This window comes from Amblyomma mixtum, chromosome 2 (genome assembly GCF_055824585.1).
Source record: "Amblyomma mixtum isolate Tamu chromosome 2, ASM5582458v1, whole genome shotgun sequence".
Classification (NCBI taxonomy): Eukaryota; Metazoa; Arthropoda; class Arachnida; order Ixodida; family Ixodidae; genus Amblyomma; species Amblyomma mixtum.
This window is the reverse complement of record NC_143013.1, coordinates 126301713-126329708: the sequence shown is the minus strand read 5'-3', so window position 1 is coordinate 126329708 and position 27996 is coordinate 126301713. Positions and strand designations below refer to the sequence as shown.

The 27996-nt window shown below is 49.7% G+C and overlaps 1 protein-coding gene across 1 annotated transcript; it reads right to left on the bottom strand.

Moving 5' to 3' along the window:
• On the bottom strand, positions 1 to 27948 carry LOC149360792 (uncharacterized). The gene is made up of 2 exons (XM_089567930.1): positions 26134 to 27948; positions 1 to 123 (listed from the first exon to the last, which is right to left on the bottom strand). Exons 1-2 carry the CDS (start codon positions 27847 to 27849, stop codon positions 1 to 3), a joined length of 1839 nt encoding a protein of 612 aa, XP_089424056.1. The 5' UTR covers positions 27850 to 27948.
• Positions 27949 to 27996: the final 48 nt, after the last annotated feature.

Sequence of the window (27996 nt, the reverse complement as noted above, 5' to 3'; positions counted from 1 at the left end):
TCAATCTTCCACGCCACTGCCTTTGTGGACGGCGCTCTGCCCGTATTCGCCTTCGGGCGCCCCTTCGACCAAGACTTGGGACCCCTGGCGGACTTCCTGAAGAGTCATCAACTGCGCGTCCATCTGTGGGTGAGGAGGTGATCTGAGGAAAGGACACCTTTGGGAGTGACTCAGCCGAGGAAGACGCTGGAGAGGGGAGCTCCGTTAATGAGTGCCCGTTTTCGACGAAATGGATCCAAAGGCGGTGCCCAAGACGGAGTCCCAGTGATTGGACGAAAAGGGCGAGAAGTCAAATGGAGAGGCTATAAAAAGCGCTCGACACGTTCTTCGAGCAGCGATTCCCTGAGCGATTCCCTCAGCGATTTCCTGAGACTCTTCTCAGCTTTTACCTTGCTTGTAAATAATGTTGTAAATATGTTTGTCACGTATCTTGTAAATATGTGAGTACAGTTTTTCCCTTGTTTCCCTTCTACTCCCCGTTTCCGGCCCACGTTCCTTCCTTCATCGGCACAGCGGCGCTGTTCCTGGGCCCGATGCCTTTAACCTTTCGCAGCTAGTTACTAAGCCAACTCGAATCACGCCATCATCTTCCAATGTTTTAGACCTTGTGCTAACCAACGCGCCGGATCTTATCCCTTCTATCTCGTACTTACCTGGTCTTAGTGATCACACCTTGCTTCATTTCGATGTAAAAATTAATATTCCTAATCGCCGGAACATCTTCAAGTCAATTAGAGGTTACAAGCGGGCGGACTATGATGCTATTAATCGCGAATTAGCTCTTTTCTTAAACAATTATTTACCAGATTTTCCACAGCGTTCTGTCCACACTAACTGGGAAATGTTTAGGGACACTGTTGAACGTCTCACTAATACGTTTGTGCCGGTAAGAATTTTGCGGTGTAATAGCCAATCACCGTGGTATAACAACGTTTTAAAAAGGCTATCCAATAAGAAAAAACGTTTGTTTCGCTGGCGAAATCGTCGAATTCGCAACAACGATGGGACTGTTACCTTTCTGCGGCCACTGAGTACAAATTAGCTCTGAAAAATGCTAAGGACACCTTCTTTAACAGTACTTTGCCTGCTTTGCTGATTAATAACCCTAGACAGTTTTGGAACACTGTGAACAAGAAAGATAGTTCGTCAATACTACTTACATCTTCTGACGGCATTGCATTTTCACCTAATGACTGCGCTAGTGTTCTTAACAGTGTTTTTGTTGCTGCTTTTTCTGGCAATGTTTCCCTTACCAATCAGGAGTGTCCGGTCTTGGATGCTTTTCCCATGGATCCAATTCTTTTTGACACAACTGGCATCCTGAGGATAATTGAAAACCTTAAGATTTCTTCCTCCTGTGGCGTCGATAACATTAATTCGAAATTTCTGGTTAACACAAAGATGTACAGTTCAATGATCCTCACCAAACTGTTTGACCAGTCTCTGGAAACAGGCTGTATTCCCAATGACTGGAAGGTTGGGAGGGTGATTCCGCTGCATAAGTCTGGCGATAAACATTGCCCTGATAACTTTCGCCCTGTGTCGCTCACCAGCATTCCATGTAAAATCATGGAACATGTCATCTACTCCCACCTTGCCAACTTTTTAGAATCCAATTGCTTTTTCACTAATGCCCAACACGGCTTCCGTAAATCATTTTCATGCGAAACGCAACTCATATGTTTCACAAATGACTTGCATTGCATTCTGGATCGTGGGTCCCATGCTGATTCTATATTTATGGATTTTTCTAAAGCATTTGACAAGGTTTCACATGAGCTTATTTTTCTTAAACTAAACAGCCTTAACATTGATTCCACAGTGCTTGCATGGTTGCATTGTTTTCTTTCAAACCGAAGTCAGTTCGTAACAGCAAATAACGTCAATTCATATTCCTCTCCTGTTTGCTCTGGCGTGCCTCAGGGGTCCGTTCTTGGGCCCCTCCTCTTTCTCATTTATATAAACGACTTACCAACTAATATATCGTCTTCCATTTGTCTCTTTGCCGATGATTGTGTTATTTACCGCGAAATTAATGATGATAATGATGTATTTGTTCTTCAGTAAGATATTAACAAGGTACTGGATTGGTGTAACCTGTGGTATATGAAGCTAAACATTACTAAATGCAAGCATTTGCCCATTTCTCGTCTATCTAATACACCCTCAACCTACTGCATTAATGGAATCACTCTTGAAACTGTGTCGTCTTATAAATATCTGGGTGTTCACGTCTCTTCTAACCTGTCTTGGAAAACTCATGTTGACTACATTACAAATAACGCCAATCGCATGCTTGGATACCTTCGCAGAAATTTTTCATGTGCACCGAGTTCATTAAAACTATTACTTTACAAAACATTGGTCCGCTCTAAATTGGAATATGCTTCATCGGTGTGGAACCCTGGGGTCGAATCTGTCATTTCTGACTTAGAATCAATTCAAAACCGCGGTTGTCGCTTTATACTTTCCAACTATCATCGTACTAGTAGTGTAACTGCCATGAAAGCTAACCTTTCCCTACAGCTTCTTTGCCATCGCAGGTCAATAGCTTCATTATGTACTTTTCACAAAATTTATCATAATCCTTATCTTAAAGAGAAGTTACTAAAAAGACCACCCTATATTTCAGCACGCATTGATCACCGTCACAAAGTTTGGATCCCTCCTTGTCGTACAAGATGTTTTCACGATTCATTCATACCCAGAACTTGTGTCAGCTGGAATCACCTTCCCCACAATATTGCTGTAATTACTGATACTGCTGCATTTCGTAACGCTGTTATTAATTTTATATAAGTATGTGTCTAACTTTGTTAATTTATTAGCTGCTCTTTTCTTTTGTGTTTTGTTTTGTGTAATGCTGCCTTTTGTTAATTCTGTTTATTGATTTTATACCAGTGTGTGCTGTAACTATATTCAATTTTTCTAGCTGCTGTTTTGTTCTTTATACTTGCATGTTATTCCCACTCCCCTTTGTAACGCCTAACGGCCCTGAGGGTAAATAAATAAATAAACACGCTACTAGCACGCCTAAACATATCACTACGTGTAACGGCGATAGGGCTCAGGCCATACTCCTTGGTCGACAACCCCTTGTATGCACTTCCTTGTTTGGTTTGGTGTTATGGGTGTTTAAGGTCCCAACGCGACAGGCTATGAGGGACGCCTTAGTGGAGGGCTCCGGAAAATTCGACAGCCTGTATGCACTACTATTTCAGTGAGCTGATCCAGGCATATCGCGCCGAACGCCAGCTATACCCACACCCCACCAATCCCTTCACAGTTAGCACCAAATATTATGGCACTGCCTACAGACCCGCACTCCTCCCTCCCCTTAGCTGTTCTCTCGCATCCACCCGGGAGCATACACCCACACCTACGCTACTCTAACACATGTTCTCCTGGGATGCCCTACGGACGATACCCAGCGGGGCCCGTGGCTCCTGACCACTTCGGAGGAATGGGAGATCCTACTGAGCTTGACGGATCCGGCAAGGCAAAAAAAAGATCGCCCCTGACTGGGCCGCCCAAGTCATGGCACTCCATGAATTCATGAACGTATAGTACTGTGGGGTCGTGCGGAGACCCAGGGACCTACGTGCCCCAAATCCCATGGTCAGTACAGTTATTTCTCTTTCAATATTGTATGCTTGACCGTTATAATGGATAGGTATTGTGTAACGTCAAGGAAGCATTTGACGTGCCTGGATCCAAATAAGCACGGGAGATCTTGAGATGTAGAAAACAAAGTCGAGCTCTGGACGCCCGCAACTGCAGAATTTTGATGCCATTTTCATGAAAGCTCTCAAGGCTATTCAACAGCTGTGCGGAGGTTGCCCGGCTCTAATGGCCTCGCTACGTTGTAAACGTTAATAGCCCGTCCACCGAGCAGAGCCGAACAGCTGAGTGAACGCAAGGAGCGCGTCTATCGAGGCAACGCTTTAGTCTGCCTTTCTTTGTGTGAACACTTATGTTGGATGGTTACATTATGGTTTCGTGGGCTTTAATGCCTTTAAGTAGCACATGCGGCCACGAGAGAAGGCGTAGTGGAGCGTCGTATTAATTGAGACGGCCTGGAATTCTTTAATAGTCACCCATATTGCGCAGTACATGGGCGTTTTTGCATTTCGCCTGTATCGGAATGCGGCCGCCGCAAGTGAGATTCGGTTCGGCGGCAGTTAGTGCTGCGAGAACTGGTTGCGTTAACGAGCCGTACGGCAAGGACGGGAAGGGCCCTGCCGATGTGGCTCGGTGGTTAGCGCGCTGTGTTGTTTGGGCCAAGGAGGCGGGTTGAATCAAGGCTGCGGCGGTCGTGCATCAACGGAGGCGAAACGCAAGAGGTGCCCCATGGTGTGAGATTTGCATGCTTGCTAAATATCTCTAGGTGGTCGGCATAGTTAGAGTCGTTTGTTTCGTTACCTCTTTCTATATCCTGTATTAGCACATAGTCTTTATTGCCGTCCTACTACCATCTTTTCTTACTATCGCTTCCCCATGTATTTACCTCTCCCTGCCCTCTTTTTGTCCTTTTATTCCCGCTAGCCGCAGCTCAGGTGCTTGAGGTTTCGATGGAAGATGCCGCGGCTAGCAACATCTGTTCCTTCCATACTTATTTTTATTTTTCTTAACAATAAATAGCCACTAACAACAACCATGGTATCTCTTTCTTCCTTTTTTCACTTTCGCATTTATTTCTTTTCTAGCGGCGTGGTTCCAGTGTGTCTACCGAAATTGAGGCAGTTACTGCGCCCTTTTCTTTCCTCAAAAGCAGTTGTATTTAATTTCGTGGGAATACTATCCAGTCTAAAGGAGTCAACATAAGGGCGATGAGCGGGAGCATTTGATATATTATGCGTAGCATATTGCAATCACTCAGTTCAGCCCTTGGGCGCGGCCGGGCAGCCATCAAACCACGTGAAAAAAAAAACAAAAAGAAAGAAAAAAGAAAAGAAAAAAAAGGAAAAAAAGGGGGAAAAAAGGACGGCTGAGCATGGTGGCGGTTGCCACCGTCCCGTTTTAAAGGGGGCGCTCCTATCCATCCATCCATCCATCCATCCATACGTCACGGAAGAAAAGCTGCTGAGAAAATCGAGTGCCGCCAAGCAATACCTTTGGTTGGTAACAACTTTATTCATAGTCCTGCAGAGCTTTCGCCGACGGGGCCTTAGGTCTCCCACGTGGGGACGTCGAGGCGCTGCCTCGCCGTCGCCTCGCGGGCCTGCTGGACGGCCCAGAGTTGGTCCCCGAGGCTGGGGCTGCGCAAGGCAGCGGCCAACCGCGGCGGGAGGGTTCCGGAATTAGCACCGTGAAAGTTTTTATTACAGTCCCAGAGCATGTGAGTTAAAGTGGCTACATTGGCGTTGCAGACCTTGCATATATTTGTCGGGTATGTACCGGGGTAAAGCCTGTGGTATAGTTCCGGGTTGGGGTACGTGAGCGTCTGCAGTTGTCTGAGGATCACCGCGTGCGCCCTGTCCAGCTTGTCGCTGGGCGGAGGGAAGGTTCGGTGGGCCAGGCAGAGGGCCTTGGTAATTTCGTTGTAGCTGGTCAAGCAGTCTTTGGTGCTATTCCACGGACGACGGTCGCCGGCGCGGTTCGCGAGCTCGCGCGCCTTGGCGTGTGCCGTCTCGTTGCGGTTGCGATACGTCCTCGATACTTCTCCCATGTGCGCCGGGAACCATTGAATTCTGGTTTGGAATTCTACCTCCTGCTGGACTTGCCGGTTCCTCAGGACTTGGGCCGCTCTCTGTGAGATCCATCCTTTGCCGAAGTTTCTAACCGTCTGACGCGAGTCGCAGAGAACCACGGTGCACGTCGGATCCGTGAGGGCGAGTGCCACCGCCGCTTCCTCCACCTCTTCTGCGCGTTCGCACGCTACACTTGACGTTATGCGCGTTTTGCCGCACGAATCGACGACCGCAACCGCGAATCGCGAGCGTTCTGCGTATTCCGCGGCGTCAACGAACCTTGTCCCCGTATCGTCTCCATGGCTGTGCAGGAGAGCTCTGGCCCTGGCCACTCTTCTTCCCCGGTTGTGTTCCGGGTGGACGTTTCGTGGAATCGGGTCGACTCTTAGCGTTTGTCTGATCGCGTTTGGAATGGCGACTTTCTGGCCTTGTTGTACGTGGTAACGGATGCCGAGACTTTCCATGATCTGGCGGCCTGCTGTCGTTCCCGTTAATCTTTCCAGTTGTGAAGTGCGCTGCGCCTCGGCGATTTCGCTAAGCGTGTTGTAAGTCCGAGCTGGAGCAAGCGATGCGTGCTGGTAGACTCGGGTAGACCCAGTGCTAACTTGTACACCCTGCGAATGAGGACATTGATCTTGGCTTCTTCTCCCTTGTACCAGTTGTGGAATGCCGCAACGTACGCAATATGGCTAATGACGAAAGAGTGTATGAGTCGTGTGAGACTCTCCTCCCTCATTCCGTTTCTTCTGCTAGTGACCCTCTTGCAACCGCGAATCGCGAGCGTTCTGCGTATTCCGCGGCGTCAACGAACCTTGTCCCCGTATCGTCTCCATGGCTGTGCAGGAGAGCTCTGGCCCTGGCCACTCTTCTTCCCCGGTTGTGTTCCGGGTGGACGTTTCGTGGAATCGGGTCGACTCTTAGCGTTTGTCTGATCGCGTTTGGAATGGCGACTTTCTGGCCTTGTTGTACGTGGTAACGGATGCCGAGACTTTCCATGATCTGGCGGCCTGCTGTCGTTCCCGTTAATCTTTCCAGTTGTGAAGTGCGCTGCGCCTCGGCGATTTCGCTAAGCGTGTTGTAAGTCCGAGCTGGAGCAAGCGATGCGTGCTGGTAGACTCGGGTAGACCCAGTGCTAACTTGTACACCCTGCGAATGAGGACATTGATCTTGGCTTCTTCTCCCTTGTACCAGTTGTGGAATGCCGCAACGTACGCAATATGGCTAATGACGAAAGAGTGTATGAGTCGTGTGAGACTCTCCTCCCTCATTCCGTTTCTTCTGCTAGTGACCCTCTTGAGGATTCGCATGGCGTTAGCTGTCTTGTGCTTTAATTTAGTGATCGTTTCGCCGTTGACGCCGTTGGCCTCGATTATCATGCCGAGGACCCTAATTGTGTGTACTATCGGGATGGTTGCTCCGTTTCTCGTACGTAGTCTGATCTCTTCGTACTCGCGCTTTGTCGTTGCCGCATTCCGACCACTCCCGGGTGGTCTGCCCCTCTGCGTGGGGCGGTAGAGTAGGAGTTCTGACTTTTTCGGCGAACATCGTAAACCCGTACCCTCTAGGTATTCCTCTATTGTCTCGATTGCTAGTTGCAGTGCCGTTTCGATGTGACCGTCGCTGCCTTTGTGCACCCAAAGGGTTATATCGTCGGCGTATATTGTGTGCCGGACGTCTTTCAGTTCTTGTAGCTTTTCTGCTAGGCCGATCATGACCAGGTTGAAGAGCGTGGGCGAGATGACGGAGCCCTGCGGGGTGCCGGTGCTCCCCAGCGTTTGCTCTTCTAGCTGGAGGTCCCCTGCCACTAAAACAGCTCGCCTGTCTGTCAAGAAATCTTTAACGTAGTTGTACGTGCGTACACCAAAGTTATGCCGCGATATCTGGTGTAAGATCGCCGAGTGCGCGATTCTATCGAACGCGCTTTCAAGGTCGAGGCCGAGAATTGCTTTGGTGCCTCTCGTCTTGCCATCAAGAACGTGGTGCTTCAGTTGTATCATTGCGTCCTGCGTGGACAATTGTGGGCGAAATCCTATGATGGATGGTGGGTATGCCCCTTTGTGCTCTAAGTGGGCTTGCCAGCGGTTAAGCAATGCGTGCTCCATGGTCTTGCCGACGCAGGACGTCAGCGATATGGGGCGAAGGTTTTCGAGGCTCGGTGCTTTTCCGGGTTTCGGGATTAGTATCATTTTCGCAGTTTTCCATTGTTGCGGGAGGGTGCCGCGCTGCCAGCAGTCATTGATAAATGCCGTTAACTGTTCCACGGATTTGTCGTCAAGATTCTTCAGGGCGCGATTCGACACACCGTCAGGGCCTGGCGCCGATCTGCTGTGTAGGTTGTGCAGCGCCGTCCTGATCTCTTCTGCACTAAAGTCCTTATCCAATTCTACATTCGGATCTCCATCATAAGGGCCGTGTTGTGCAGTCGACGTGTGCGGCAAGTACTTGGCTAGTAACTGGTCGGTCACTGCATCTTCACCGTACTTCTCGAGCTCCCTGTGTAATAGACGTGCGAGGCAGTCACTCTGGTGGGATTTGGTCTTCGTTTCGTCCAACAGATACCTGAGCAGGTTCCACGATTTCCCGTTGTGCAGTTGTCCATCGACTGCATTGCATAACTCGTCCCATTGCTGGCGGTTGAGCGTTCGGCAGTGCTCCTCGATGTTGCGGTTGATCTCAGCTATTTTCTTTCTAAGTCTCCGATTGAGTCTCTGGCCCTTCCACCTGGCCAGGATCGAATTCTTCGCCTCGATGAGATGCGCCAGGCGGCTGTCCATCTTGTCAGTTTCAACCTCAGTTTCGACGGTCTTGGTTGACGCTTTGGCGTCTGCAACCAGCGAGCGGGTCCAGGCTTCGATGTCCGTGATTGTATCACCTGCAGATTCTTTTTGGTCTCGTTTCTTTGCTGAGGCTTAGCTAAGGTTAAGCCTAGTCAGATGCGAAGCATATTGGTGGCTAGGCTTGGTAATACATGGCTTTCCTTGTTTGCATACTTGGTCATTTTAATACAACCACTAGAAGCCTTCGTCGTGGGGGAAGACAACGGCATGGCTACAGCGGAACGCCGACTAACCCCGAGACGCGCGTTGGGTGAGCGCCTGGATTGCCACGGAAGCCGCGTCTGCCTGCCCGGTGGAGCGAGCGTTTCACCTACACCGAGTGTGAACGCGCGTTCGAAATGCGCGGGAATGCCGCTCGAGGACATTCCGGCGTCTGTGCGATGGCATCGTCACGACGACGTCACGGTGTCACGTGGCGTGACGGCTAGGGGTCCCACGGCGACGGAGCGAGGTGGAGGCCGCCTCTCACATCTGATGTCACGTGGTGTGACGTCACGGCGTCACGTGGTGTGACGTCACGGCGTCAGGTGGTGTGACGTCACGGCGTCAGGTGGTGTGGCGTCACGGTGTCACGTGGTGTGACGTCACGGTGTCACGTGGTGTGACGTCACGGTGTCACGTGGTGTGACGGCTAGGGGTCCCACGCCGACGGCGTGAGTGGTAGGTAGCTCTAGCAATATGCTTCGCATAAAAAGACCGCGCAATATGCAACGCATTCTTGGCTTAACCAAGCTAAGTCTGGGCATCTTTTTTTTTTTTGCTTGTCAACTTTTTCTTGCTTGGAAAATTGGTTTTTGGAGAAAAGAAATGGCGAAGTTACTGTCTGATATATCTCGGTGGACACCGGAACCACGCCGCAAGAGAAGGGATAAAGGAGGGAGTGAAAGAAGAAAGGTAGAAAGAGGTGCCGTAGTGGAGGGCTCGGGAATGACTTCGAGCACCAGGGTGGTGGTAGTGGTGGTAAAAGGTTTTTTAGCAAGAATATTGGAGGCCCGCAGGCCTCCTGCGTCCCCGCATGACCCCACTCACGGTCTAAATGTTAATGTGTGCAGGCCGGCTGACGGCGATCTTCTGCCTGGCCAGGTGCGCTGACGGCAGTGAGGTCTCCCAGTCACCCCCCCCCCCCCCCCCCCCCCCCGGAGAATCTTAATGAGCACTGACATCGCAAAGCTGACGGGCGCCTTAGCGTTTCGGCTCCATCGAAACACCCGACCGTAAAATTGGCCAATTGGTTTTTGAGGAAAGGAAATGGCGCAGTATCTGTCTCACATATCTCGGCGGACACCTGAATCACGCCGTAAGGGAAGGGATAAAGGAGGGAGTGAAAGAAGAAAGAGAGAAAGAGGTGCCGTAGTGGAGGTCTCCGGAATAATTTCGACCGCCTGGGGATGGCCTGTGAATCTTTAACATGCACTGATATCGCACAGCACACAGGGCGCCTCTTGCGTTTCGCCTCTATCAAAACGCGGCCGCTAACAAATTGGTTTTCTGAAGGAAAGGTTTGGTTTATTGGGGTTTAACGTCCCAAAGTGACTCAGGCTATGAGCGACTCCGTAGTGAAGGGCTTCGGAAAATTTCGACCGCCTGGGGTCTTTAACGTGCACTGATATCGCGCAGCACACGGGCCTCTAGAATTTCCCCTTCATCGAAATTGGCCGCCGCTGCCGGGATCCAACCCGTGTCTTTCGATTCAGCAGCCGAACGCGCAACCACTGAATCACCGCGGCGGGGCTTAAAGAAAGGTGCAGTAATAAACAACAATGCGGTAGACGCCTCAGCCCACCCTCACCTAGTACCGCAGCTTGGATGGCAGGATGAAGGAGAGAGCGGAATAAGGAAGGGAAAAAGAGAGGAAGAGATCCCGTAATGAAGAAAATTGAAAATTGGTTTTTGAGGAGCAACTGCTTCTGCTAATGGGCTTGTGCAAAGGTATTATAGCTGTAACGTGGGATTACATCCGCACCAGGGGCAGACGCTGTTAGTGCGAAAACCCTTATACGATCATCAACACCAGCCAAGAATCTTGTCACCATACGTACGTTCACCGCTTGAAGTCTAGTGTCTGACGGAAACCCGTCTGGTCGGGATGGTACATGACAAAATTAGAAGGCGCGGACCAAAAGAAAAGATGAGACTACGTTTCGGCTCCCCCCACGGGAGCCTTGTTCACAATGAGGCAGAACGTAGCTGCGTTGTTCATTTTCTACACGGCGCAAGAGCGAACCCAGGCACCTGGCGTAGGTTGGGGGCAAGTTTCCGTCATTCCGATTAAGCGTATGCGCTGTCGCTTGAATAATCAGCGATTCCAGATAGAGGCGCAATATCTTGTCCTTTTCTTTTTCGATAACACGTGCCTCTGCTCAGTCTATGTTGTGTTTGGCGGATACTGAGTGCTCGGCAAGCGCATTTTGATCTGCGCGCCGGTTTTTGACGTCACTCTTGTGATCACGCAGTCTCCGCTCAAAGTCACCCGACTCGCCAATGTGCACAGATGGGCAGTCCACACATGGGATCGAATAAGCTGAATAAGGAAAGCTGAAGAAGGAAAAGTTCCCAGGTGTTATTTAGAATATAGAGTATAGCTATAGCTATAGCAATATAGCATTAGAATATAGCTAAGACGTGCTAACTAGCCCACGTTCGCATCCTTCCCACTCACCTTCCGCGTTAGTTCCCGATGAGCTGGCGTATTTATTTTCAGAGTTTTGCATGACTATCAGTTAATCCTCTTTAACAGCTATCATGCCTGGACAATATTCACGCTCCCCATCCTAGCACCCTTCCCAATTCACGCGCTCATCCCCGTCACAGGCCTTCGCCGTCGGAGTGAAATATGGTTTAAACAAGCCAATTATTAACGCTTTGCCCAGACGCAGACAAGTTCTCTTGTCGAAACGTTTTTAGGCTCGCTCCTTGAGTCTTTCCTCTGCCTTGTTAACTCTGTGTTCCTTCAAGGGCCCGTAACACGCAGATACAGCCGAAACTTGTTGGCCGCAGCGCGGAGGATAAGAGCGTTCTAGAAATTCTAAAAACTGATATTCATATTACTTACGCACAGCCAGACGCCTCTCAATAAATAAAAAAATTGTAGGGCAGATTACACTCTCGTGTAAGACCGATGACACAGCGATGCTGTTTGGGCTTGGTTCTACGAAGTTTGCTATTACCGTTATTGACGTCGAAAACGTTCTTCAACCAGAATCGGAAACAGCGTCAGTACCGACACCTGCCCCGACCTCACATTCATACAGGGAGCGGAACAGGCAGTGTGGGAGAACCTGTTAGAAAATCTGGGCAGTGACCACTATATACTTAAAACACAAGTAACCTCAGACAGGCTAAAGCGCCAGCTGGGATCGGCAAAAATTACGGATTGGAGCGCTTTTCGAGAGGCATGCGACGGGAATCTCGCCGCGAAAGGGATCCAATCGATAGAAGAGTGGGGAAACATGCTGAAAGAAAAACAGCGCAAGTACACTAAAGAAATCGCGCGAACGACGCAGACACCCGAGGTGGACGCCAGGCTGCTCAAGCTATGGGAAGCTAAACGCGGGCTCACCAAGAGGTGGAAGAAACAAAAGTACAACAGAAAACTAAAACTTAAGATCGCAGAAGTCACAGCGAAAGCAGAAGAGTACGCGGCGCAATTGGCAAGGCAAAAGTGGCAACAATTCAGTGACTCCCTCAACGGAACTTTGAGCACATCGAGGACGTGGCATATACTCAAGGCTCTCATAGATCCAACAAAAACCAAGGCAGAAAACAACAAAGCCATCTACCGGTTAATCCACCAGTTCAAGGGACCAGATTCAGCACTCCTGGAAAAAGTACGCGTTAAGTGCTTCGGGGACACACACCCAGCAGCTTACGCAGAGCGCTATCGAGGAAGTGAAAACGACACCTTGGACAGACCCATCACGCGAGAAGAGGTCTACGCAGCGATTCGAAACACAACCAGAAACACGGCCGCGGGTGCAGATAAGATCAATAACGCACTCATCCGCAACCTCAGTGATGAGCTAGTCGCAGAATTAACGGACTTTCTCAACAAACACTGGGAAGCGGAGACCGTCCCCGAGGAGTGGAAGCATGCGGAGGTTGTCATGATTCCTAAACCAGGCAAGAAACTACAAATTGAGAACCTCAGACCGATCTCGCTCACATCGTGCCTAGGAAAACTGTACGAACGAGTGGTGACGCTGAGATTACAACAGTACATGGAGGACAACGAACTGTATCCCCACAGCATGTTCGGTTTCAGAGCAAAACTATCGACCCAAGATGTACTACTTCAAATCAAAGAAGAAGTACTTCGGAACGTCCCCAAGAGCGGAGAAAACATAATACTGGCATTGGACATCAAGGGGGCTTTTGACAATGTCAGTCATGAGGCTATCCTTACGGGCATGAACGACCTGAACTGCGGAAGGAGAATCTACGGCTACGTCAAAGCCTTCCTCTCAAACAGAACGGCAACGATTGGCCTGGGGGAGCTCAGATCAGACAAATTTCTTACTCCAAATAAAGGAACACCTCAAGGATCGGTCATCTCCCCTACGTTCTTCAACATAGCCATGATTGGCTTGGCAAAGCAGTTAAAAGCAATCGACGGCATACACCATGCCATGTATGCCGACGACATCACCATCTGGGTCAACACAGGCTCGCTCGGAGAGAAAGAAGAGAAATTACAAAAGGCAGCCACCTGCGTAGAGAACTACGTCAGAGCAAGAGGGCTAGCATGCTCCACCGAGAAATCAGAGCTCCTAAGAGTTTGGAGAGGAAAACAAAATCGCACAGTCCCCACTAGCGACGACTTAAAGTTGAACGTCTACCTCGAGGGGAAGTCAATACCGGAAAAAACACTCATCAGAATCTTGGGGATGTGGATACAGTCAAACCAACGCTGCACTCACACTCTCGCCCTACTCAAAGCATCCACTCTACAAGTGGCCCGCATGATCACGCGCATCTCACACAGACGTCATGGCATGCGAGAGGAGGACACACTCAAGTTGGTCAGAAGCCTGGTAGTCAGCCGAGTGACATACAGCCTCCCCTACTACAATCCCATCAAGAGTGAGGTACAACAGGCGGACGTGATCCTATGCAAAGCCTACAAAACCGCACTCCACCTTCCTCACAGCACTTCAACCGAAAAGCTCCTAGCCCTAGGACTACACAACACTTTCGATGAATTGAGAGAGGCACAACTAGTCTCCCAACTGCGCAGACTACAACAGACCCCATCTGGCAGGGAGCTCCTAAAGAAACTGGGCCGCGCCGATCAAATTCAAGAAATACAGAGGACAGAAACAATTCCGGACGAATATCGCAACACACTAAAAGTAACGCCAATACCCCGGAACATGGATCCCAACCTACACAAAGCACGCAGAGAGGCAAGGGCTGAATACCTACAAAAGACATTAGCACCCCAAGAAACGACGGTATACGTGGACGCAGCCACATACACCAGAACAGCGGGGCAGCACAACAGCAATGCGGTAACAACGGTGATTGACTCAACCCTACGCGAGATCACCAGCGCATCACTACAAGACTGTACGATAGTCGAGGCTGAGGAAGCAGCCGTCGCTCTAGCGGCAGCGGAGGGCTATCGGTCTAAACGGTCTCTAAAAATCCTTACAGACTCACAAACAGCATGCCGCAACTACCTACGCAGCAGAATAGGGCACAGAGCGCTCCGAATACTCCGCTCTGGGGGCCACATAACACAACGACAAACAAACGAAGAACCAATCAGGCATACGATAGTATGGACGCCGGGACATACGGGAGTAACAGGGAACCAAGAGGCGGACAGGATAGCTCGAGGGTACACTTATTACCGAGCATCCAACGTAGGCGACCTCGAGGGGAACGAACCTGTACCCCAAGATTATTCGGCGATACTAAATTATTACAAGGGCTGCAGAAAGCGGTATCCACCACCGGACAACTCCCTTAGCAGAGAGGACTCTGTCGCGTGGAGGCAGCTACAGACGGGCTCCTACCCGAACCTACACGTACTCAACAAAATATATCCAACACAATACAATGACAAATGCCCTTGGTGCCAAGAACCCCCCACGCTGTACCACATAACGTGGGCATGCCAGAGGATAAGCGTGGTACCAGTGATAACAAACCCGAGTGCGGAGCAATGGGAGGGAGTGCTCTCCAGCGTTCGCCGGGTCAACCAAGAAGGTCTGATTCGGCGAGCAAAACTGGCAGCAGCATCCAGCGGAGCCCTGGACTAAGGGCAACCGACCTTTGAGCAGGATGGACGAAGCCATCTCAAAACCGCCGAACACAATCCGAATCTAGAGCTAATAAAGTTTTCACTCACTCACTCACTCACTCACTCACTCACTCACTCACTCACTCACTCACTCACTCACTCACTCACTCACTCACTCACTCACTCACTCACTCACTCACTCACTCACTCACTCACTCACTCACTCACTCACTCACTCACTCACTCACTCACTCACTCACTCACTCATTTGTTTTCAATGGCAGCCTTAACTACTTGATGCGAGCAATGGACAAAATTTTATAAGAAAGATTTTGCTACGCATCGGAAGATTCGACCATTACATTAACTGTTTCTACAGCAGTACCTTAAACCATTACACAGTTGTCTCGAAATTAAAACTGGCATACAAGAAATTCCGGAACTGGAGCTGTGTTCGCACTAAAGCCCCGAGGGGCTTTATCATCAACGGGCGCCTCACGGCCCCCTTCGGAGCGGACGACAAATAACACAATAGTTGTCATTCGCTCCGACAGGGGCGTAAGGCGTCCGTGGGTGACCTCATCACTGCGAACACAGCCACCGCTACGCACGACTAACGGAACAATCTCCAGCTTAAACAACATCTCTGTTAAAAAATTGGCACAGGCTTAGCATGGTTAAGCCCGGAAGGTTGAGAAAGCAAATTACGAGCAACTTTAGCGACTAAAGTAGTGAAAGGCGAAAGCCTGAGTGCTGCACGGAACGCCAGAATTAACTTAAAGTGCTATTGAGGTGTCCACTAAACCGCAGAGTTGGTAAGGCGCCTTTCCTTTCCTCCAAATCAACGTAGTCTACAACGCTCTCTATGTCAGAGCGCATGAATGAATGCCGGAATTAGCTTAAAGTGCTATTGAGGTGTCCACTAAACCACAGGGTTGGTAAGGCGCCTTTCCTTTCCTCCAAATCAACGCAGTCTACAACGTTGTCAATGTCAGAGCGCACCAATGAACGCCGGAATTAGCTTAAAGCGTTATTGAGGTGTCCACTAAACCACAGAGTTGGTAAGACGCCTTTCCTTTCCTCGAAATGAATGCAGTCCCCTCTCTTACTGCCTGGGATCTGCGGCTCCGTGGCTACCGCTGGGACCGCGCCGACGAACCGACTTGGTAGCTTGGATTTCACCTCGGTATGACGCCACAGACGCGAGCGCCTCCACGCGTCATCCAACTGGAGGCCGTCTAAAGGTCAAACGTGACTACCGCCGGGACCACGCTGAAGGCTCAAAATCTAGCGTTGTAGTGGTTTCGCAATAAAAGATTTAATGCAATAGTTAAAAATTCAGTACTGAAAATTAGATAGCCACCCTGCTAGCTAGCACGTCTTTTCTTTATGCTGATGCGGTACACCGCTGGCAATGCTATGCCGAAAAAAGCGCACTTCTAACTCAAAAAATTCGCTGCGGCTTAGCTTGGTTAAGCCCGGTAATTGCGAAAGCAATATCCGTACCTACGCCATGGTACAGCTGGTAGTGTAGCTTGTGGTGGTGCTTGTGGTTAGACTTGGGGTGGTGCATCGGTTATACAATCCAGTGCAATCCAATTCAATCCAATCAAATCAAATCCAAACCAATCCCATCCAATGCAATCCACTCCACTCCACTGCAATGCAATGCAGTCCAATGCAATCCAATCCAATCCACTCCAATCCACTCCAACCCAATCAAATTCAATCGAATGTAATATAATCCAAATCAATCCAATCCAATTCAATCTAATCCTATCCAATCCAATACAATCCAATCCACTGCAATCCAATCCAATGTAATGTAATCCAAACTAATCCAATTAAATCCAATACAATCCAATGCAATCTAATGCGATCCAATCCACTCCAATACAATGCAATCCGATGCAATCCAATACAATCCAAACCAATGCAATCCAATGTAATGCAATGTAATGCAATCTGATCAAATTTAATCTAATCCAATCCAAAACAATCCAATACAGTCCAGTCCAGTCCAATCCAGTCCAATCGATCTAATCTAATCCAATCTAATCCAATGTAATCCAATCAAGGTCAAATGAAGGTCAATGGTGGTCACCGCCGCATCACGATGGTGGCCACCGGCCGCGGCACGATGGTGGTCACCGGCCACGGCACGCAAAGGCGTGAAAGTGCAAGTAGTATTGCTTGCGCAATAAAAATTTGGAGTACGCTTAAGCCTCGCCTTCAAGAATGGAACGAGACAGCTTGTTGCAGCACTGCTGGAGAGTCCACGGAACGCCATCGCCCGTTCGGCGCGACTCCTTGCCCGTTGATAAAACGCAGCAAGTCGCAAGCTTCGTGGTGAACGCGCCTTAGATGTGCGCTTCGTTGTTCGTCGCTGACCGCGTGATCCCTGCGTTCCCGCGCGGCCCCACTGCGCCCGAACGAGACGACCGGGAGGCGCTGCCGTGGCGCGCTGTTTGATGCAGTTGCGTCTTGGGAGGAGGAGGCAGTGGTATTAGTGGGCGCCGCCTGATGGCGCTACGTGTGCGACAAGCGAAGAGGAAAAGTAGCGGAAATGTACTTTGCTACTCGCTTAACTGCGACTTCTGTAATTTCCATGCTCATAATTACTAATATACACCACAATACGTGTCTCTAAAGCACCCTTCTAAGAAAACGGGGTATTCACTAGACGCGCCTTCATTCCAAACCATCGAGCTGGCCTGGCTGAGTGGTTAGCGTGCTCGTCTCGCACTCCGGAGGCCCTGGTTAGATTCCCCATCTAGACCAATTTCCTAGTCGGTTCTATTTTATTGCGAAAGCAATACTACTTTCACTTTCAGCTCCTCGCGTGGCGAGGCCGCGGTAGCTACCATTGACCTTTAGCTTGACCTCTGCTATGACGTCATCCATCTGCCGCAAAAACCAGGGGCCCAACTTGTGCCGTCGCGAGGCGAGGCCGCGCTTGGTAGCTGCTGCCTAACTCCTGCGCCCGCCGCGCGCGGCGCGCCTAGCGATGTGACGTCACAGCTGCAAAAGCAAGGCTCCAACTTAAGCCGTCGCGAGGCGAGGCCGCGCTTGGTAGCTGCTGCCTAACTCCTGCGCCCGCCGCGCGCGGCGCGCCTAGCGATGTGACGTCACAGCTGCCAGAGCAGGGCTCCAACTTGTGCCGTCGCGAGGCGAGGCCGCCCGTGGTGGCTGCTGCCTAACTACTGCGCCCGCCGCGCGCGGCTCGCCTAGCGGTGTGATGTCACAGCTGCAAAAGCAAGGCTCCAACTTAAGCCGTCGCGAGGCGAGGCCACGCTTGGTAGCTGCTGCCTAACTCCTGCGCCCGCCGCGCGCGGCGCGCCTAGCGGTGTGATGTCACAGCTGCAAAAGCAAGGCTCCAACTTAAGCCGTCGCGAGGCGAGGCCGCGCTTGGTAGCTGCTGCCTAACTCCTGCGCCCGCCGCGCGCGGCGCGCCTAGCGATGTGACGTCACAGCTGCAAGAGCAGGGCTCCAACTTGTGCCGTCGCGAGGCGAGGCCGCCCGTGGTGGCTGCTGCCTAACTACTGCGCCCGCCGCGCGCGGCGCGCCTAGCGGTGTGATGTCACAGCTGCAAAAGCAAGGCTCCAACTTAAGCCGTCGCGAGGCGAGGCCGCGCTTGGTAGCTGCTGCCTAACTCCGGCGCCCGCCGCGCGCGGCGCGCCTAGCGATGTGACGTCACAGCTGCAAGAGCAGGGCTCCAACTTGTGCCGTCGCGAGGCGAGGCCGCCCGTGGTGGCTGCTGCCTAACTACTGCGCCCGCCGCGCGCGGCGCGCCTAGCGGTGTGATGTCACAGCTGCAAAAGCAAGGCTCCAACTTAAGCCGTCGCGAGGCGAGGCCGCGCTTGGTAGCTGCTGCCTAACTCCTGCGCCCGCCGCGCGCGGCGCGCCTAGCGATGTGACGTCACAGCTGCAAGAGCAGGGCTCCAACTTGTGCCGTCGCGAGGCGAGGCCGCCCGTGGTGGCTGCTGCCTAACTACTGCGCCCGCCGCGCGCGGCTCGCCTAGCGGTGTGATGTCACAGCTGCAAAAGCAAGGCTCCAACTTAAGCCGTCGCGAGGCGAGGCCACGCTTGGTAGCTGCTGCCTAATTCCTGCGCCCGCCGCGCGCGGCGCGCCTTTCAGCGCTCTTCATCACACACCGGGATAACGGTAATCTACACACGACCACTTCAGCATTGCATTGGATTGGATTGGATTGGATCGGATCGGATTGAATTGAATTGGATTAGATCGGATCGGATTGGATTGCATTGGATTGGATTGGATTGTATAACAGATGCATCACCACTAGTCTAACGACAAGCACCACCACCAACTACACTACCAGCTGAACCATGGTGTAGCTACGGATATTGCTTTCGCAATTACCGGGCTTAACCAAGCTAAGCCGCAGCCAATTTTATTAATGCTTCTTCGATTTTTCGCTCACGGCCAATGCCACCGACGACGACACCAGCTTTTCTGCGACACGGGGCCACTAACGCTATCACGTTAAAACCTCTCTTTCAACATTGTAGAATTTCTTACATAAAACACCTGGTTTGTCAGTAAATCCGCACCAGCTCAATCTAGTCTGTTACTATGTGCTATGATAATAAATGTGTGCTATGATAATAAAAGGTAGACGAAAAATAAGGCACTAGTAATCGGTTACTTCGCTGTAATTGTTTCCTTACTTTCCGCGGGCAGTAATTGATCGCTCAGATCAGTTACATTTACGTCCACATTACAATTGCGTCCACATCAGCAATATTTGATAGGCAAACTAGAACGCATTCAAAACTTAGCAGTGCGCTTTGTATACTCAAGCTTTTCCAGACATACCAGCGTTTCTAACCTACTTCACAAAGCAGATCTTCACAGCTTGGCACAGCGTAGAACAACATCAAGACTAAAATTTCTGTTCTTACTTTATCATGGTGATTTGAACATATCAAGAGAAACATACCTCCAGGAACCATTTCGTCACTCTTCGAGAACAAGCCACGAGAAAGCACTTCATCAACCCATAAGGCATATTAATACTCATAAATATTCTTTGTTTCCAGTGGCTATATCTAGCTAGAACAAACTACCCTCGACAGCTGTAAACTGCAACTCAGTGGACTCATTCATACAGCATGTCCATAGCATTGATTCATCAGTAATGCCACTGTGATAAAGCTATGATGCTGACATTCATTTCGTATTTTTTGTAACTATATTTCTTTCCGTACTGAACCCGCTATTTGCGTTTCCCTGAATTGGCATCATTACCACCACGATGCCGCTATGATGATGAATTCTTTTTTGTATTATATATGTACCTAACTTGTTCCCCTGCATTGTCTCCCTTGTATCCACTCCTGCATGGGCCCGAGAAGGGCCTGCAGTATTTGTAACTAAATAAATAAATACATAAATGAATGAAGTAATTGTACTTGTAGTCGGCTACTTCTTTTCTCTAACGTGTACAAGACTGCTGTGCAGGCTTACTTCGGAATGAAAGTTGCCATGCTATGGACATCTACTGGAACGTTCACTACTGGTTCACGGATACCGTACTGTCCGCCATTGCTCAACAGTTGGCATAGCTGCAGGCACGGCAGTCGCGCAGCAATCAAGCATTGGCTAACATTGCTTAACGGCGGCAGGTGGGGTGGCCTTGGCGGATAGTAGCCGTTGGCAGTCGACAGATGCAACACCCCGCTACCACGCACAGAACCCATACACGTAGAACACAGCATAAAGGTACACAGGTCAGCATCCGGGAAGTCAGCCTTTGAGCACTCATAATCACTTGCCTGTAATTGGCTCTCAAGTCGCGTTTAAACCACAGACGGCCGTACGGTGATCGTACTTAACCAAATAAATTAATTTGCTTTCGCATTTTCTCACTGGGCACACTTCGCTTATCTTGCGAAGGCAAGATAACCATTGTTTTTTAAGGGCAACGGAGTGGATTCAAGGGAAGGCAAGCGTCGTGGGGGGCGGCAGAAATATAGGTGGACGGATGAGATTAATAAGAAGTTTGCGGGGATACGTGGCCACAGCTTGCAAAGTATAGCGTTAATTAGAGAGACATGGACATGGCAGAGGCCTTAGCCATGCAGTGGGCATAGTCAGGCTGATGATGATGATTATTGGCGTAGCCAGAAATATTTTTTTTGGAGGGGGGGGGGGATGTCATACGCCACCGGTAAAAATAAAAATAAATAGAAAGTGAGCCTGAGCCGAAACAATACCTTAGTCATTTTTCTGCTTTAATAAACACGTAGGGTGAGTTGCTTCGTTCACGGTAATTGTTCTATCGTGGCCAAGGGAAGATACGACGCAGGAAAGAGGGCAGGAACGAATGAGGTTTTATTCCACAACGCCTCTGCTTTTATAGCATGTGCCGAGACGGTCCTACGTCATAGGCACGTGCTTGAACTGAACGTGGTGGAGTGCATGAAACGTCGGTGAGTTCCCCTCGAAGCTGAACATTACTTAAAATCGTCCGTTCACCTCCGTGACCGTAAAATCGTCGAAGGCGGGAGGGGGGTATGCAGCGCTCAGAAAATTTCAGGAGGTGTTCTGACACCGAAACACGCCCCATGGCTACGCCCCTGATGATGATGACACTTTGGTTGCGTGAAAGCATCTCAAGAAAGCGGTGGCTAAGTCGTTCGCCTGAGCCCGACTAGGTAGGAAGTCTCCCTCTTGCATTTGCGAGCAGCGTTCGACTGACGCAGCGGTGCGCAGCTTATCACGAAGCCTATCGGCTCAATGGCCTGCTTCACGTACGACATGGCTTAGCTCTCGACGGCGTTTTACCCTCACGCGCACGTGCCCGCTCAATCTCGGCTACCACTTCCGATCCGTCGATTCTGCGTCTGTCATGTCAAAGGTGTTGCATACAGCTATTGTGCAGAGTTATTTTGGCGTGCTGGCACTACACGCCAACGATCTCGGGTCTCCCATCTCTCCGAGGTCTTGTAGGAGGTTTCGTGCACTTCCATCGATCACCACGGACACGGAAAAAAGACATTGGAGGACTGTTATGTCCGAGGTTGGCTTGAAGAAACAAGGCGTTTGCGAACACAAGAACTATTGGTTAGAACTCGACTCAAGCGGTGCGCGCTGGCGGCCGCTCATCGGCGCGATCCGAAGTCATCTCGTCTGTGTCCAGACACGGCTGGCCGGTGCAGACAGGAGAGGGCTCGGGGGAAAGGAGGAAGGGAACGTCGAGAGGTTCGTCGGCCCTTCGTTCACGCGCGCAACCCGAACACAACACCGCGGCGGGAATCGCGCACTGGCCGAGTGATTCGTGTGTCCCCCTTCTACGCGTCTACGCGCAAGACACAACAAGGACGTCGTGCATTGATGTGTAAAATGGCAGCTTCTTCTGGAGTTCTCTTTCATTTGTGGTACTTCCGTATGCAGTGTAACGATGCTGAATCTGTTTCACCCTCCAAATCGAACCTATTGGGCTTAATTTCTTCCCTACTTTCCCTCTTTAACGGCCGCTCGCTAATAAGACATAGCGCTTTGTTGCAGGCCTATAGTATGCGTCATACTTATAACAAAATTCACTGCGAAGCAAGAGCGCGGTAGCAAGCTGCACCTCTTGAGCTCTCTGCGTAATTTTTCCCTACGCGGTGAAACTTAATTTTCTACAAATTAATAGCCGGTTTAGCTATTTCTCGCGCTCACTCAACGTATGAGACATACTGTCGGTACACATATGTTGCATGGCCCCGCCGCGGTAGCTCAGTGGTTACGGCGCTCGGCTGCTGACCCGTAAGACGCGGGTTCGATCCCGGCCGCGGCGGCTGAATTTCGATGAAGGCGAAATTCTAGAGGCCCGTGTGCTGTGCGATGTCAGTGCACGTTGAAGAACCCGAGGTGGTCGAAATTTCCGGAGCCCTTCACTACTGCGTCTTTCATAGCGTGAGTTGTTCTGGGACGTTAAACTCCAATAAACCAAACCAAACCAAACCAACAGATGTTGCATGGATGAGTGGTACGTAAGGAAGCGCGATACATGTCGCACCCCCAAAACCATGCGGAGCTATTACAACAGTAGTGGCGTTAGGACTCTTTTCGAGGAGAACGAACTCGCCGTCGGCGTCCAAGGAGTTCGCACACAAAAACAGTACGTTCACCTGCATTCCGGAGAGTTTCTTTAAAGTGGATCCGAACTACAAGAAACATATATGGGCGGGGATTGCGCGCTCAGATTCGACAAATTACGCTCATTACGCCGGACTGCACGTCCGGTTTGTCTGCTTACCGGCTAGGTTACACCGCTATGAATTTCAAAACGGGGATCAATAGTTTTCACTGGCGTGCACGTCTTGATTTCTAATCGAGTAGCGGGGATAATTTTGAAACGTATTTTTTTTTCAGGAATAAATGTGCCTTCTGCTACCGGACAAACATAAATATTGTTACGTGGCGGCTAGAAACAGCAGAGGTAACCTGCTACGCAAAGGACCGACGGCTTGGAGTAGTCTCACAGCACACAAGCGCGCACCTCAGCGTCGTCTTCATTACAAAACCACTCTGTCGTCCTCCCAGCGTCCGCAGCAGTATAACCAGGAAAAGCCTAAGTCATCTTTAAACTGAGAACGAAGATAGGTTCGAGAGTGTGCCTTCGCCGTGACGAAGGCACACTCTCGCTTGCCTCGGCCATTTGGACGAGTAAACCTACTTGGCACCATTAAAAATAAAGAAAAGAGATGCAGGAAAAATGGGATATCAATGCTATCACTATTTCGAATCCTTAATTAGTCGACTCCTTCCTTTCATCTAACGAGCGTTGCACTACGGATATTAAAAAGAATGGTTTTGCGCTACCTGAATTGAAGTGTATATCTGGTGGCACCTTTGCCTAAAGGAGAATTAAACATAACGCTCTCCCTTCCAGTGCATCATCTTTCTTGATCACCGAAGATTTGGAGTCACACAGCTTTCCATCTAGGAAGTAGAACGCAGCAACAAGACTTGATAATTATGATGTGTTTGGCCGCCCTCTGAAGGCGCGTGTTTTCGTTAACGATGCCAGCTGTGCATTCAAACGCTGCTTTATTGTCGCCCCGTAGCCCCGAGTCTAATCACCGCTATTCGAGCAGTGTTTTTTTTTTGTTTTAATGGGATATCTTCAGTACATATTGCTTGCATTCTGCACGAGCTTTGCGCTTATTCCGCGCTAGTTTCATTACAGTACATTCGAAATAATTTTTGGCCCATAAAAAATGACCCGGTGCGACGTCTCTGTTGCGTCATGGGCAGACACTGACCTCACGTAACAAAAATACGCGTGCAACGTACAATAACGCTGTTTCGTACGCATAGTAACGACGGTCAGAACACGGCATCGGAGGTAATTATAATGTCCGGGCATCACCCTATTGGGGATTAGCCAAGTCCAGGATTCTCGAACATCAATTTTAATTGTGAGCCAAATGCAAAATGTTGTAAGGGGCTGTTATGGAAATACTGATGGTAATGGTCCATTCTTCTCTTTCGTAGAAAAATATTTCTTTTAAAGTTTGTCGATCGCTCGCATCTAGCAGTTAAGAGTGCCGTAGAAAACCAATACTGACAGCACTTACCTACACCATATGCTATGTGCCTGTAACGGCCGCAGAATATTTGAATTTCCTAAGAGGCAAATTTTTACAGCATCCCTTGAACAGCTCGTTCCTGGGCATGTCAAGGAGGTCCGGGTCAACGAGAGGAGGAATATCCTCTCAGTTGATGCGTCCATCCTGGCAACCTTTCACACCCCTGAAGGCCGTGTCGAGTTTACAGTACAGCGGCAAGTGGGATTTCCAACGACGACGGGGAGATTAAACATCACAACTTACCCAAGCTGCTCTCATCCAGGGTGCATATAACTGATATTGATATATAACTGATATTGCCTTTGAAGGTCGTGTCTGAAGGGGAAAGATTGCTGCTGCATGTAAATGTAGGTCTTCTCAGGCACCCTTTCCACCTATATTTGCCACTTCTGCTGTGCCGCTAACGTTGAAGGTTGGCCATGACAGCGGTGCGTGCAGAAGCCGAACATATCTGCCTAGCGCTGACAGACAAAATGGATCTTTGTGCACATTGGAAGCTCTGAAGTGCTACAATTCTGATGGAACCCAAGGGACAACCTCGAGGGAGTGCCCCAAACTGAAAAATGAGAAGAAAATACTCAACAAAACGGTCAGAGATTGACGCACGCACATGGAGGTGGCTAGACGGTCCGTAGCAGCAGAAGACACTCTCGTAAGCAGCACAAGTCGGCCACTGTGAACGTTCAAGCGACACGTGCAGAAGTTCCTAGAGTTGGGCACAATACATCGCTTGTGCCTCCACCCAGACACTTTCTGGAAAGCACACAGGTGGAATATGTGGCGTGGCGGTGTGTTTACACTTCGACAGGTATAAATGTTGCACTTGCAGAAAACCAAGCGCATGGCCCGTCCAGTGCACCTACCCTTTAGCCTTGTACTTCACTCAACAAGGACGACCCAGCGGTATAGCCTTCTCCACCGTCGCGCTGTCCTTGTGCTGATGACGGTCGGCCAGAAGAGATAGCAATAAATGAGCAAATCAGAATGACAGTCAAACAGCTGGTTCGTGTCCTGCGCTTGGCTATTGCCGGACAGATACGCCGGTTGCCGGGACAGCAATGCTCGTCTTAACCGCGGTTGAACGTATGCTCATTACTACGTAGTGGCCACTCGTTCTGAAGACTGAAGACACAAAACTACGCAGGAGACAGGACACAGAAAAGAAGCAGACAGGACGAGCGTAGACTAACAACTGATTTATTGGTCGAAAACAACCTTCCTTCAAAAGCAACGCATGCGCAACCAAACTTAACGCCCAAAGCAAAAGTACACAATCTTATCAACCCAAAAAGTCAAGTTCCTTCTGATACAGGTGAATTGATGCCTCGCTAACACATTTTTCCGCACCGTATCTAGCAATTTGCCAGGCTTCAAAGATCTCGCGTGCCTTCTTGTCCTTCGCGCAGCCTATAATCTTCGTTTGCTTGAAAAGCGGCGTACAAAATACTTGTTTCTTCTTGTCATTGATCTTACAAGACTGGCAGTGCCTTGCTAAATGCTGCCCACCGTGCTGGCTCAAAGAGTTATTGTGCTCCTGAAGGCGTTTATTAATGCAGCGCCCCGTCTGCCCTACATATACGGAACCACAGCTGAATGGGATCTCGTAGATAACTCCCATCTTACAGGCTACAAACTTAGGTCTGTGGTTGACTCCGCACCCTACTTTCTTTTGCAGGTTATTGTTAGTTAAGCGGCATAAACGAGACAGTTTACATGGGGCGGAAAAGAACACGTTGACACCAAATTTCCCTCCCACCTTCTTCAAACCGTGCGAAGTCTTGTGCACATAAGGAAGGACTTCAAACTTCTTCCTCTCGCTTTCAGTGAGTTCTTGTTGGTTTTGCTTCAACCGTAGGGTTTTCAGCAAAGATTCTGCAACAGCTTTCAGAAGAGGAGGAGGAAAACCCGCAGAGTAAAGCCGGTCTACTTGACTGGAAAAACTACATTTCACCATGTGTGGGCATGACTTGACAAGCGAAGATCTTAAACATGAGGTTGCGATTCCCCTTTTTACGAGCTTTGAGTGGCAGGAATCATAAGGTAGAAGAGCCTTCTTAGATCTTGGTAAATAGGCCCAGCATAGATGGCCCCCTGTATGAAAAAACAATTTTAAGTCTAAAAACTGTAAACAAGAGCTTTCCGGGAGCTCAAAAGTAAAATTCAGATTAGTGGCTGTAGATTTGAAGGTCGCTAAAATTTCATTCACAAACATTTGTAGGCTATCGTCAGGGTTAATATTCAAAAGGATTAGGAAATCGTCAACGTATCTGACCACATGCGTGATCCGGTCATCATTGAGAACGCACGAAAGTTCAGTGTCAATTTGAGCTAAAAATATCTCAGTTAAAATAGGCGCCACGCTCGAACCTATACAGATACCTCGCCGTTGTACATAAAACTTGTCCTTAAAAGTTACAATGGTAGAAGAAAGATAGAGTTTCAGCAATTCAAGAAAACCATCGATTAAAATGCCGCAAGTATTCTGGAAGGACACCACTCCCGAACGTTCGATGCAGTTGCGGACCGCCAGGAACAACTTGTCGTGGGGCACTGAATAGAACAGTTCTTCAATGTCTATTGAGAAACCTGAGTTGATACTTGACGAGTTCTCACTAAACATTTTCACCAGGCTATCAGAGCTACTGATCTTGTACGGATCTTCAGGTGTCAGGCTCTTTAGGTGTCGCTGCAGGTACCTGCTGACAATTACTTGCCAAGTACCTCTTTCCGTCACGATGGCTCGAAAAGGACACTCCGGTTTGTGGCTCTTTGCACTGAAGAATACCGTGAGAACATGGACCTTGTTCTTGTCGACTTCATTCTTCAGGCGTTCAAGTTTCAAGTTCCTGAGAAGGGCTACCGCCTTGGCCTTGGCTTCGTTTGGCTTTTGAGTCGAAGGACGGAAGTTTTTCTTTAAAGCTAATGAGGCCTTCTCACCAAATAGCTTCTCAGGCAAGACCACAAAGCCGCCTTCCTTATCAGCCTGCATTAAAGCAAGTCCGGAGTCATTAAGGCAACCGGCTACTCTCCTCAACAGGCAAGTGCCGTCCTTTTTCTCTTCGTAACCATTCCGCACAGAGTCAATGCCTTCCAATAAACAGTGTCCTTTCTCTTCACCCTGCACCTTCTCTGCTATCTTGTGAGCCGAAGCGAGAAGCTCGTGCTTCTTGAGCGGCACTTCAAGGCAAAACTTCGGACCCCTACTCAGAACCTTTTCTACTTCGGGTGTGATCACAGCCCCTCCAAGAGCAACAACAGGAACCACACCAACCTGCTTTTTGGGCGCTGTAGGTAGGCTCAGCCTAGTTTTGTTCCAAAGGAATTCGGTGCTTGCCTCAGCCAGCCTCTTGTAGTCCATCAGTAGCCTGAAGCCAGCAGGTCCCGTACCCTTCCAACTGAAGCACACAAGTTGTAGCCAGTCCATCAACAGGCGAACATGCCTCCAATATTCGCTTCTTAGAATCTTCGCCATCCGCTTCCAATGACCTTCTGAGCAGCCCAGAAACCCGAAAAGACTTGAAACACCGGGTGGACAGACGTTCTTCCTTAGGCAGAAGCCCAAGACCCTTGCTTCGTTCGTCGTAGCAGCGATGAAGGTGGTGCACAAAGCGCATTGCTC